General features: G+C 31.9%; 1 protein-coding gene across 1 annotated transcript in view; it reads left to right on the top strand.

The window, feature by feature from the left end:
* LOC133174599 (dynamin-like protein 2) overlaps window positions 1-14,539 on the top strand; it is a 31,667-nt gene extending 17,128 nt beyond the window's left edge. The window contains exons 3-8 of the mRNA XM_061309700.1: window positions 320-591; window positions 2,747-2,893; window positions 3,104-3,313; window positions 5,250-5,353; window positions 11,864-12,005; window positions 13,751-14,539. Coding sequence (XP_061165684.1) covers window positions 320-591; window positions 2,747-2,893; window positions 3,104-3,313; window positions 5,250-5,353; window positions 11,864-12,005; window positions 13,751-14,539 — 1,664 coding nt within the window. The remainder of the gene's footprint in view (window positions 1-319; window positions 592-2,746; window positions 2,894-3,103; window positions 3,314-5,249; window positions 5,354-11,863; window positions 12,006-13,750) is intronic.
* Window positions 14,540-14,805: the final 266 nt, after the last annotated feature.

Below are 14,805 nucleotides of genomic sequence, written 5' to 3'. Positions count from 1 at the left end.
TTCTTAAGCCAATCAAAATGCATTTTACAAAACAATTGCATTAGAATGTCTTTTCTTCCTCCGTCTCTATTCTGAGTTTATAGAAAGGGAAAATGTAAAATCGTTTAAACTACACCTTATCAGGCATGCACTTTGCTGGATTTGTCTGTATTTAGGTTTTATATTCACGTATATATATATATATATATATATATATATATATATATATATATATATATATATATATATATATATATATATATATATATATATATATATATATATATATATATAAAGGTTCTAAATATTTTTGCTTTTCTGATTTGTTTCTAATTTCTAGGGGAAACGAGTTCAGGGAAATCAAGCATTATTAATTTGATAATTGGTACGGATATTGTACCAACTGATATCATGGCAACAACAACAAGAGTTTGTAGAATAAGATATTCAGACAAAAAAAGAGTTTCAGCGCTTGATAAGGACGGGAAAGATGTAGTTCTGTCAGAGTTTAATGATGAAGAAAAACTGATGGAGATGATGGAAGATCTAGCTAGAACAGGTGACCAACACATAGAATTTATTGATGTTTGGTTTCCTGTGCCAATATTGAAGGTAGGTTGAAGTTATTTTTAAGGGTAATACAAAATGCTTAAGTTGATGTAATTCTTAAAAAAAAAAAAATAGACATACGCTCAGAGAAAAAACAAGGAAAAGTTCTGGATGCACAGACTGAAGTCATTCCGCCCTAATGGTATCAACAAACTAAATGACTTTAGCATGACGAACTTTATCTAGACCCAATACCTGATTGTAACAAACAAGTTCGTTCTCTCTATATAGTGTAAACTTTACCATTAATTCGCATTGCCAATTCTGGAACAACCCACACACAGATTAATTGCTAAAATTTTTGTTTTCTTATTTTTTTCCCCAATAAACAGTCATTAAAACATTTTTAAATTTTTGATACATCCAAGTTCATATTGTAAAATATCCCTTCCATAATATCTTCCTTTGGTTTCTTTTTATCATGTTTAGTTACGCTATTTTGACAAAATAAGTCAGTGTACGTTTTACTACTTGGTCTTAATTAATTAGCGAAAATTAATTTGTTCAATTATGTAAATTGCACTTCATCACAGTACACCCGACAAACTCGACGTATTTCATAGCGGTCCAGTCCGGAATTCTTTCTCTACAACTGTTTATACTTGTAAAATTCAAATTATACATGTAACATTCTAAATAAATTGTGCTTGGTAGTTTGGTAGTAGCGCTAGTTTTGTTTTTTTTTTCTTTCCTTTTTTATGATTTCTTAACTTTTTTCTTTGTCCTGAGGAAGGGACAGAACAATTTTTATTATTTTTGTTCGTGTCGTTGGTCATTTTCAGTGCTTTATATAAATTTCCATCCGTGACCCTGTATCTACTTAGTAGGTCCGACACTTAGGATATACTGTGTTTTTGGCTTTTTAGTGTTTTATATATATATATATATATATATATATATATATATATATATATATATATATATATATATATATATATATATATATATTCCAAACTTATTGTGTTTCGATATCTATAAACTTTAAATTACCATGTAATATTTTTCATAGATTCTTACAAACAATTCGGTATTTTCCCACTATCTAAATAGTGCATTTTTCAAAAACTAGACATACTTTCCTATACGCAGTAATGTTATTAAATGCGTTCAACACATAACAATGCATTGCAAGGTCGATTTTTATTTTCATTTGTAAGTTATAAACTTAAGTACGGCCAAATATTGCTCTGCTCCTATTTTGTATTGTTTAATGGATTTTTGAGCTTGAATATCTTCGTTATCTCCATATATTTCATATAGAGAGTTCTCTAGGCTATATATAAACGTATTTGTTACGATATCACTTGACCTTGTTGATCACGTGAAGGTCATTTCTACTTTCTTGAAGTGTTTCACATAAATCGCTTCGGTGTAGCTGGTTAACACAATTATTATTAACTTTTTGTCACATAAATAAAATCGCTGCATTCTTCTGAACCCGAAATGTGCTTGGGAAAAGTTATACTATTACTCTGGTATAAAATATTTCACAATAAATTCAACTTACTGACAAATCTTCCATTTTCCACTCAATATGGTTATCTGTATTAAAACAAAGCCATCACACATTTTTCCCAAGCAAGATTCAGTTAGATGGGAAACTCCTCTTACAGATTTCCACAAAAGATCTCAAATAAATCCTAATTAATCACCTGCGCCAGGCTCTTTTATACACATGTTTTAAATTCTACTTCTATCCACGGGCATAAAAAGTGGTAAATGTCAAACGTATATTTTCGTATATATTTTGAACACGCTGACTTTTAAACAAGAGTAATAAAGCAACGTTATCTAAAAAAGATTCAAACACGTTTATTTTACACAACCTTTTTTACACTTTATATGCAAATTGAAATAAGGTGTAAAGTTTATGACACGTTCCCCATAATAACAACTCAAGTTTGCAGTGACGTGACGTCATTTTCATTTATGACGTCTTACATTTGTAGTTCAAAGAAGTGAAGGCACAGAATACACTGTGATATTCTCTGGTAAGCCTTAAAAGGCTTAAAATTCTCTGGGAAGCCTTACAAAAAAAATGAAAATAATAATAAAAACATAATAATAATACAAAGAATTGTACGTCAACGGTTAATAACTGTTACAAATCACGAAATTAGGAATTTTAGACTTATAATGTAAATTTTCTTTCCAATAGGGTAACATTATAATAGTTGATACACCAGGAAAAGGCGATACAGGACAAGATGATGTGGCGAATAAGATGATGGAGTACCTGCCAAATGCTGTAGCTTTCATTTTTGTTGTAAACGTTTCTACTGCAGGTGGATTCCAGGATGATAGAGTACTCTTAAATATATACTTTTATTTTGAAAATTACTTGCAATTTCTGATAAAGATATCAAAGCATCTTTCATGAAATTATTACACTGATGTAGGCATTCAAAGGAATTGAGGGATAATAAAATAAACCTTTAAAATTACTTATTTACACTAGTTCATATAATATTATCATAATTGAAAATGACTTACTTTTGATTTTATTGGATTTTAGCTTCTTCATATCATTAAAAGTGTAAGACAGTCGATGAGTCAAATGTATTGTTTCAATCCTGAGGATGCCATCTTCCTGCTCAACAAATGGGATGCAGTTCCCCAGAAAAAAAATCGAAAGAGAGACCTGTATGAGGAGTTAAAAGAAAAAGTTCACGATATATGGGAAGACGTGAAGGATAGTAACATTCTAAAATTCGCCTCAGCTAAGGTAAAAAAAAAAAATGCATATTTATCTATTGAAATTTCCGACGTTGATATGTATTTTTATTATTTACGAAAACATTGTTTAACACCTGTAGAAGTGATTGAAACATCGCCAAAACTTTAAGTAAGTCATAAACTGAGTTACATGTACCTGGTGGTATAAACGCAGGGTCACTTGAATTACAATAAATAGAGGGTTACAAAACATTTCAAGCTAATCCATGTACTTTTTTGCAAGATCGACAGGCTAGCTTAATCTGTAGGGCACTTGTTTCTTTAATCGAAAAATCATGGGATTACAACCCAGTCACGACAAAAGTAAGTTGAAAAAAGATAATGTAAGAAGCACCTGTTCATTTGTCAAGTGATAGGCACTTCTTATTTGAAATTTGTAGGTGTTTTGCGTGAGATAATTAAAATAAAATCGAGGTCCAGTGTCAGAGCAGGCGCTGGTAAGATAAAAAAAAAAAAAAAAAAAAAAAAAAAAAAAAAAAAAAAAAAACTCCATTGCTCATTGGTTTTGGGTGCCGAGTAAGGTCTTTGTTGAAATCCTTTGATGTTCATCTCACATCAGCAAACCATTTTTAAAAAGGACTTAAAAGAATCAAACAAATTATTATTATATCCAAAACATTTCTTGCCAATAAAAGCCCTATCAATCATGCATTTATTATAAAATAATAGCTTTATATGAAAATATGAAAAGTTTATGTTAAGAAGCCATATTTTCCCCATATTATTGGAAGAACATAAAAAACTTTTGTCCCCCCGCTTTCACTGAAAGTGGGGGATATTAATTTGGGTCTGTCTGTCCGTCCGGTCTGTATTTCTGTCTGTCTGTAACACTTTCGTTTCCGCGCGATATCTCGAGAACCATTGAGCTTTCGCAATGAAATTTTGCATAGCAACTCTCTTTGGCCTAGAAAAGAACCCTATTTATTTTGAGGTCAAAAGGTTAAAGGTCAGGGTCATAAATTCAAAAATTCTGTCTGTTTCATATTTTTGTTTCCGCTCGATATCTCGCGAATTCTTTGAGCTTTTGCAATGGAATTTTACATAACAACTCCCTGTGGCCTAAAGAAGACCCCTATTCATGTTGAGGTCAAAAGGTCAAAGTTCAAGGTCGTAAATTCATAAATTCCGTCTGTGTGTAACACTTCGTTTCCGGGCGATATCTCAAGAAGCTTTTGAGCTTTTGCAATGAAATTTTATACCATAACTCCCTATTTCCTCTTTTGCCCCTCTCAAAGTTTCCCGTCCCATTTGTTTTTATTAAATTTATTTATTGTATTAAAAGTCGTTTGGCACTATTTTTAGCACAGGGCCATGTCGAAGCTTATTACGTGTAATACAGGTTGTCGGCGGACTTTATATTCTAATTACATCTATTAGAACTGTTTAGTAAAGGCTAAATTAGACAACATTTATTGTGTAAAATTTTCACAAAATCAAACCTGAATATAAACATTATATGTTACTTAATGTTTTGCATTTAATGTGCTATATAATTAAGTGCCTACGTGGTCTAGTGGTATGTTGCTCGCTTAGCAAGCTAGAGGCTCGGGTTCAATCCCCGGACGATTCTCTCTCTCTCTCTTTTTTTTTTTTTTTTTTGCATTTACTAAATGATACTATTCAACATGTGAAATGAAAAAGTTATGATGTCTGGCGTGTACAAACTCATAAAATCATTATTACAGTGTGATAAATATTCTGTATATTAAAAAGAATCTTCTGTACACATATTAGAGAATAAGCAATCAAATCTTTATATCCATATTGGCATTTTTGAAATTTGCTTCAATATACGTGTATACATTTAATAATTCTACAAATACAGGGAGCAGTGTGACCCCCCTCCCCGAACTGTGCATGCTCTTCTTTTTTTCCCTAAGCAGGGGACACAAATTTTCTGAATTAACTTGTTTACCCATACTTAGGTTCATGAAGAGGAAGCCTACAAAGCAGAATTTGAAAAATTTCAAGAGATATTAAAAGAAGTGATTACCACAAATGCCTTCAAACGAGTAACAGTTCACTTGAGGTACGTAAACGTCTTGACAAAAAGTGTTTATCTAATGCCTTTAAAAAAAAATAGAGAAAAAAAATCTAATTTTGAGAATTTTAGAATGATACAAAATTGAAATTTGCAAATATTCATTGAACACAAAGTAACATTCAAAAATCCCTTGCATGTGTCGCGATGACATTTTTAATATGAACATGCAGTTGAAGAAGTCTACAGCCGTAACCCACTTAAAATGATTGATATGTTTGATTAAAATCACATATCTCAAAAGCGTTGTTGGCGATGCATGTCGTCTACATGTATATTATTTGAAAGAAATTTTCATCGAAATTCGATATTTTCTGAACCTTTTAAACAAAATACAGGAAAATACACAAGTTCATGGCGTCAAAATTAGTAATTAGAAGGCCATGTGAGAAAAATTATTCGTATGATCTTTCTGCATGAAATTTTAATGATTCGGAAAGCATGAGTTTTAATTCTTTACATCACTTTCAAGATTTGTATTTAGACTGTACCTTGTTCCTTGACAGATATCAATTAAAATAAAAAAAAAACAACTTTTTCTTAAACTTTGAGTGAATTTTTCCTAAATATTCTATCTTCGAGCTGCTTGCGGAGTTTAAAAGATAATCAGACTACTTAGGAATTGGTCAGTTTGCTCTTATATCATATTAGGTCAGACGACACGTTCCTTGAAAATATATCATTTTTCCCAAGAATTTTTCATTGAAGAATAGCTACTTAAACAAGTTTCCTCACCAAAAATTGAGGTATCTTACCGGGCACTTGGGCAAGATACCGGGAGGTGATATTCCTTATATAAATCTTATGGATAATCTTTTGAAATGCCAATGTCAAAATTTTAGATGTAGTACTTTTTAAAAACACATTGAAAACAATTTCGAAATCACTAGAGAATGACAATTATGAATATTTTTTATATAATACCAAGTTATGAAAAACATATTTGGAGAACGTGTCGTCTGACTTTAATATACTGAAAATTGTCGTGAGTTGGGTAATTATTTAAGGACGTCACGTCTGTTTCTCTAGCAGCGAAGAAAAATTTGGACAATGTCCCATTTTATATGAACATTAATACATTTGAAATATATATTCATATAGTATTTACTGTTTGATTAGACCATGAAATGTATGGAGATAACGAACAGTATTCAGCTCAAAATTCGATTAAACAATACAAAATTTGGATCAGAGCAAAGACGGACCTCTAAAACATCAGAGGTGCAATCACGTGCTATGGAGGAGTGAGCATCCCCTGCCGATCAGTCACACCTGCCTTAAGCTCCTTGTCATAATCGGGAAATAACGGGAAAAAATCCGTCGACAATCTAGTGCGTAAATAATGGCCTAACAATGAGTATGAAAAACGTCAGTCAGCATTTGACTTAATGATAAATTGTATTTACTGACAAGGTCATTGTATCGACCATAAAACTTACGAAATGACGATTTTAAACGAGACTGTTGATATTCTTGTTCCATTAACTTGTTTGTCAATAACTTACCTCGTTTTAGATATTGTTCATACGTAGAGCATGCTCTTGTGTATCGAATCAACTGAGAAATATTAACCCCATGTGCAGGTGATGAAGGTATATTGCTGCATTATTTAGGGAAGTTGATGATTGAAAAGTTAAAGTCATCACGTTTATCATAAAGCTTGGTTGTTACATTACCATTAACGTCCTTTTCTAGCAAATTATCCAAATATGAAACAGATGTGTCAGACTCTGTGGTATCTTTTATTTCAAGCTCACTTGGATCTATCGTATCGAAATAAAAATGGAAATAACAATTGTTAATTGAAAATACATCGTCAATATATCTAAATGACGAGATGACGGCCACAGCAAGTGTTTTCTTCTTTTCACGTAAAATATTTTTTGGACAAATTTTGCTTTATATGAATACAGCAATAGGTCTGCTCATAACTGGGTGTAATTGGTACTCATGGGAATTCCAATAGATTGTTGGAAGAACTGGTCTCTAAAAACCACAAAGAAATTGTCAATCAGAAACTCAAGCATCTTTTTAATATCAACTTCAGAGTACTTGTGTGTACAATCAGAATGTTTTTTAACAAAATAATTTTCAAAGGACCGATGACAAGGTAAGTAAATATACGAGTTCCATTCTTATTGAAAAAGCAGCAGTCAATGATATCAAATAGCCTGGAATTTAATTTATCGTGGGGAATGGTTGTATATAAAGTTGAAAAGTAATTTTTCATATAGTTGATTATGGTAAAAAAAAAATCAATTTTTTTTAATAACTTCCTTGGAATTTTTGATTATCCACATCTGATTTACACCACTTCTCGAATATATAGTTGCACAGTACTCCTGAAGTTTCTCCTTCACTACTGCTAACATTTTAGTGAAGAGTAAAGAAAGAGGAGTGAAGCCGCTAAGTTTCTTTGTTTGTAAGGATTTTTATGAAGTTTCGAACTCCAGTATAGATATGGTACTTCAAATTCATGTTGGTTGTTCGGGACATTAAAAATATTCATACCCTACATATGATTGTGAAGAATTTCCTCTTGAGAAAGGGAGCAATGGGAATAAGTTGGATTACCGCATGTTGAATTAAGGATACATAACACAAACAAAAATTTGATGCATGGATACATATATGTTTTTTGACTGATTTTGATTAGAAATGACATAAATAATAAATCACTAAAATATAAAGAAATCGTAGGTTTTCTTTGGTGCTTCGATATGTTACTTCTTCACAAAATTTTGCACAACTTTTTAACCTTATGACAAAAACTTACAAAAGTCTTCCACTTTACCTGTCAAACATTATTCAGCTTACCGATTTAAATATAAATATAAGAGAAATATTGATGATTTCTGAAAAAAAAAAGTTTGTAATATTCATCCTTAAATCCCGGTTCCTCTAAAATGCAATTTAAAATAAAAAAATCATGAAATCCTGTACAGCAGGAAACTCGTGGAGTTAATATTCTCTATACTAGATGAAATCCCGCGCAAGCGCAGGGAATTGAATTTATACCACTACCGACTGAAAGTATATTATAGTTTCTACTGACAGCCTACAGACTAGCAGGAACAAATACATTGTTCAAAATCCCGCATGAAGTAGATGTACGTCTGACCCCCCCCCCCCCCCCCCCCCACCCTTTTGTTAAAACTTGAAAAATAACAATTTCATTAATTAACGTTTATTGTGAAACCTGTTATACTATGTTATGGACATTGAACTTCAGATGCTCTTATTTCATTTCCGTCAAGGATAAAAGCAGCTGCACATTTTACTGATTAATTGATTTTTTTTTGGGGGGGGGGGATTCACTTGGCTTATAAACATGTTTGTACCGTATTGATATGTAAAAAAAAAATGTACTTTACTTACTTTTTTTACATATCAATAAGATACATACATATTTATAAACCTAGACTCAAGTACCTGTGTAAAAATGAGCTTTTAACGCCCTATGAATATATCGATATATAAAGATATTCACAACTAATAGTGTTATCAATGATTTACCATTATTTCAACGACTATTCACACAAAAGCTTTTTTATGTTATGCAGTTGTAATCGCCTCGTTTTTCTTTTTAACATCGGGGTCGATGCCATATGATGTTCTAGAAGCTTCCGTCAATATTAAGATCGGTGAATGACAAAAATACTTTGCACATTTCCCTTTTTAATCGGTTATCACAACTTATTTCTTTTATATCATTTAAATCTGGTGCACCCGTTTTGGAGGTTATTTGCAAAATTTATTAATTTATAAGTATGGATTCGCGGAAATAAAAATTCCTGGAATTCAACATACACTGAATAATTCTTTTATAATTAATAAGGATAAATTGAAATATTACTGTTATCTATGATTAGATTCTTTAACTGTATTTGTGTTTCCGTGCAATCATAACAGCAATAGAGATGTAAACTGTCTTCCTAATTATGGGGTTTACATCAACCAGTAACACGAAGTTGCTGGTGTTTTTAAAGCTTAATTGATAAATAAATTTCTATAAGTAACATTTAATTCTGCCACCCGGTAGAGGTACGATGTAATTACCTTTAAAACTTGCATTGTATAATTTCACCCCTGCGTATCATTCAGTCATTACATTCGGTCAAGGCCCTTACGTAGTAAACAAGAGAAAGATAATACTGTTACACATCAACTCAATTATATGAACAGTTCAACATTTTTACCATCATACTGGCCACTTCTATTGATTAAAATTCGGCAAAATTCAAATATATTTCAGTAAATTTTACTCTGTGCTCTACTCAAAACATATCTATAAACGAACACTTGGAAAAGAGTTTTTAGCATGTTGATGACACTTAAAAAACTTGAATAAATCACTTGAGTATAAACTCATAGGAACTTCAAAAATATAATTAAAAAAAAACAACGGAAAAAAGAAAAAAAAAAAAAAAAACTCTGAACGCGTAACAAGGTAAGTCGTACGTTTTGACTTCAAATCGGGATCAGTCTGGTGTTTCGTTATTAAGAGTCATTCTCTGTAACGACTTAAACATTTATATAGGAGCTGTGGCACGCATAGTCTCAGAATTTCTCCAAACTCTATGATAAAAGTCTTTGATATCGTTAACTCAAATCAGGCAGAAATTAGTTGCTACGTGTCATGGTTACCATGGCAACTTGTCCTAAAGTTTGAAAAATGGCATTTTTCAACATGTTCAGAGTCCCACAGTTAACGTTTGCATCAAAGCAAACAAGTAGCAATGATTGTTTCTGAAAGTTGAAGGCCTAATGTCTTAAAAGCATGATAAATATGTTTGGTAAATCAACTATTACATACGTTACTATGGAAACAAACTATTCAAAAGTAATTATTTTGCTCATTTAATTTTATAAAATCATACACTTAAGAATAAAAATAAATTATAGGTTGAAATGCAAGCAAATAATAGACAAAAGATCCTTGTAACATATACCAAGGAAGAAATATGATATTTCTTGTAGGTTGGCAATGGTTGCCATGGTTTTAATACCAAGAAGGGATTTTAAATTTACTCTCTAAATGTTTAAATCTAATCCTAACTTTTTAAAAAGCATATTTCTTTACAACTAATGATCAGATTTTAAAGATGTTCATGTGACCCTAATTTTCACATAAGCAACACATTTCAAAAAATTCAAATTCAATTCTTTAAATAGAGCATTGCTATGGAAATAAACCGAAAAAATATGCATAAAAATCTGAAAAATATTCTGTTTCCTTAGATACGTACCCTTGTATGTAGATTCCCAAAACTTTTATGATTGATAATTATGAACAACTAACCTGACTTTCAATTTTGACTGCCACCCAATCTCTAACTGGATGCAAATAGCTGGCACTTAGGGTTTAATATTGATGTAAAATTAACAAAATCGAATATTTTCCCTTCTTGGTTACCATAGCAACAGTGTTGTATTTTTCAACAAATGTTATCAATATATGATATTCAACTTTAGTTCTACCAAATAAGTACTATTCAAGGTGAGTTAAATAATATGTTTCTTGAATAAAAGGTAAGTAAATTCCTAAGGCAGCAAAAAATATCACTTTAAACAACTGGTACATTGTTTCCATGGTTACACTGCAAAGTAACAATTAATCCCAATTTTTCTTTTGTTGTCGGTGTTGCAAGGTCCTAAGGATGTATATGTGCCAGTCATGAAATTTATTGTTTTTTTTCTGAAGATAGTAGCATTAACCCAAACTTAGCAACACATTTTGCATGGTAACACTGTGTTACCATGGCAACCATGAAAGTTATTTTTAGAATAATATTGCCAATACCTAATTACTTAGGGTCAAATATTTTTATTGTTTTTTCTTAGGTTGTTGATTGAGTTTGATCATTTAAAATCTATCATTAGTGAATATTGAGCATTTTTCAGCATTTTTCATCATCTAAAATGTATTCCAAATGTACCCATGGTTACCACTTACTTAGAGATAAATTATAGATAGTTTCTTTATAGCACAAGTGGCAACAAGGTGTCAGGTTTTTGTGAGAATGGTTTGTTTGTTATTCTAAGTCTTTATTAAGGCTTAATAAAGATTCAAAGTAACTGAAAATCTCAATTTTTCCAACTTTTCTGGCTGTTACCATGGCAACCAAGACACATAGCAACGAAATTTTATTTGATATATGTTTCTGGTGTCAAGTTGTAATAATGGGCAAAGTTTCATCAAAATCGGTGACCATGCGTGGCAAAGAAGTTTAAGTGGTTACAGAGAATCGCTATTAATATTTAATTGGGTTCAAAATCGACAAAATACGGAAACTACTTGAAGTGCTGAAAAAATTGTTGTATAATTTTTCCTTTCCACGAATTCAACCGACCGAGATTTGCTGCAAATTGATCAAATCGCATTCTTTTCCGACCGCGATTTTAACCTGTGGAGTATTTTTTTATGTGGAATATATGAATTAATTTTTATATTTTATCAAAACCCAACACAATAATTTATGGTGATTGAAATTACAGATTTATCAAAGCCTTTCTTGACGATTGTGAAACAAGCCTAGCAAACAAGCTGAGATGTGCAAGGCAAAGCACAGAAGAGACACTTAAGGAGTTGGATCAATTTAGTAGGGATTTGCTAGATATCAAGAATAAAAGACAGGAGGTAATTTTGTCACATGCAAAACAAATGTTGTTGAAAACGAACTAACATATTTTTCTCTAAAAATTAATAAAGTTTTCTTTACACAAAAAAAGAAAGAAAAAGAACAAGCCTTTACTCCGTTTATAAAATTGCAGTCCTCTAGACTCGATTAAAGTTTACTTACGCCAAAGGCTTAAGTGAAATTTCCTTATCAATAATTGTCAGTCTTTCGTCTTATGATTTATTTTCTTCACAATTTTGAATTTTTCTCCAAAACCATTACGCTTATTTCAGCCAAAATGGAAAAAAAAAGATCCTTTCGTAAGAGGATTAAAATGTGTTCAAATAAAGAGCCATACCAACTTTCGAGATGAGATTTGTGAAAATAGTACAAATATGGCGCTGTAATATAAAAAATGTTCTTAAGAACCTGTCCGGGTCAAAGAAAAACAAATATTATGTAAACGTTTAATAAATGTAAATTTTAGTTTGTCCACCTCATCGGGGAAGGGTGGGGCTACAGTAATCAAAATAAAATCTTAGTAAATGAATATATAGGGAAAAAATCTGTAATATATCCTCCTATGAAGAACAGAGGGCTCATTATGGCACTTTTATTGCAAAGTGCAAATGTTTTATCTTCTCAAGGACTGCTGAGACACGATAAGATTGGGGTCATTGAAAGAAATCCAAGTTTAGATGGAGACAATCAAAGAAAAGTGATAGAAATCGCCTTTCAGTGATAGGAGGCCTTGATGATTTATAATAAAATGGTACCATTATTAGCTTACCCGTGTAAAACAAATTCAAGTTTGTTTAAATCAGTGCCCACAAGGATAAGGTTCCTAATTGATGGGATTAATTACAATAATTTGACAATAATCGTCATCGCAAAACCTCATTATTTTTTTCGCAATTGAGAACAGCAGATTCATGATCAGTGATTTACATATTCAAGCATCCTTTGGTAGTGCAAATTAAAGTTAGTAAAAACCATAGTCCCGGATGGGTAGGTGCCTTATATGTTGGAAGAAATGTTTCCAAAAATGAACAGAGAGAGAATTTAACAATCTTCTCTTCAGGAACAACAGGGCAATGATTAGCGACAATGGTATAAAAGCATGTTCAAAAATTGCTGAATCAGGCTTGTTACGTGTTTCATGGTGACCCTGGGGTAGGATGGCGCCACGCTAGCTAATCGAAGTTATATATAAGAATAAGTTGGACATATCTTTAAAATATTCTTCTGTGTGAACCTCAAAGCAATGTTTCGTACGTAATACAAGAACCCTCTGAAAGTCAAGATTTAAGTTTGTTCTAATACATCCCTCGAAGATATCGGATAGGGGATAGACATTTGACACTTCAACTTTTACTATTATGGAAAATGTTTTTAAACCCTGTTTATCAGAAGAGCGACTGATATTGATCTAGTAAACATGCAAACATTTTCAGTAAGTGTTTAACAGATCAATTGCGAAGCGTATTAATACATATCAATATGTAAGCATCCTTGGTAAAGATTTAAATTTGCTGAAATGAAGATATATGTGTAATGCTGTTTCCAAGATGTCGGATCAATTGAAAAAAAAAAAAACAATACATTGTATATTTTTTCTCGAAATAGTAGTTACGTTTCGACTCGGGTGAGCGTTGTGGCTTAAAGATATCCTGTTGACATTCATGATTATTTTCATTGCAATAAAGACATTTACTAAAGTGTTTTTCTTAAAGTTTCACTTTTATAATCTTAAATTTCGTTGTAGGCATATTCCGGTCTCAAAAAAAATATTGACAAGTTTATCAGTGAAACCGCAGAAGATTTGCACACTTACATACGAAGTCCAGAGTTCAGAACCATTGTTCTCCAAGGGACTGAGAAATACACACGACTTACAATTGGACGAGAACTAGACTCTCGCATAGAAAAAGCGACTCTTACCTGGCAAGAAGAAAATGTTGGAAGGATGTTTGAACTCAAGATATTACAAAACCTTACAGATAATTTTGTAAAACTTTACGAATATTTGCACAAAATTAAAAGCAAAATGAAAGGATTTACCTCTCCCTTTGACGTCGAAGACAAACTTGGTCCAGTTCTTGTCTCATTGATTGCGCCTAGTAGTACAGCTGTAGCCGGTAGTATGGCAATGATGTATATGTCTGTTAGTCCTAAGGCTGCACAGGCAGTAGCAGCGACAGGAATAGTGACTGGTCTGGTAATTACAGGACTAGTCGCTCTAGACGTCCTTGATAACTTTGAAACTGTCAAACAGAATGCTTACGAGGCAAGAATAGACAAGATAACCGAAGAAAAAGTAAGGAAAACATTACAAAAGACATACGCAGAAAGATTCACACACGTCGTCCAGAGTTATCTTGAAGGAGATTTAAAAAAAGAAATTGAAATTTTATCGGAGAGTGTTGACTCAACGAAAGGCAAGATAAATTTTTACAGAAAGGAAGAGTCGAGCTTGCTTTCTCTAAGCTCGGAAATTTCAGAAATTCGAAACAGATTGGAAGAAATAGAAAAGTTAGAAATCATACTTGTGTGAATTTAAACAGAAACTGAATGCTATCATAAGATAGTAATACCCGCACTTAAGTGTTTTCCTCTAAATGCACACTCCTTCGTAGTTGGGTAACCAAGGAAAAAACCACAATAAACCGAAAATTTACACAGCATATGTATTTGTCATATCGAGCGAAAATGCTCAGGTGAACATGTAGCTCAAGGGCCTCTTATATAAGTGTTTCATATGCTACATCCATTACCAATCTGAAGTTACAGAATTTAATTAATGATGTAAATGTAGCGTTT

The sequence above is a fragment of the Saccostrea echinata genome, unplaced genomic scaffold, assembly GCF_033153115.1.
Source record: "Saccostrea echinata isolate AGI-Se365-2 ecotype Australia unplaced genomic scaffold, CSIRO_AGI_Sech_v1 ptg000058l, whole genome shotgun sequence".
Classification (NCBI taxonomy): domain Eukaryota; kingdom Metazoa; phylum Mollusca; class Bivalvia; order Ostreida; family Ostreidae; genus Saccostrea; species Saccostrea echinata.
Note: the sequence above shows the minus strand (reverse complement) of the source record. Positions and strands in the feature narration are given on the sequence as shown.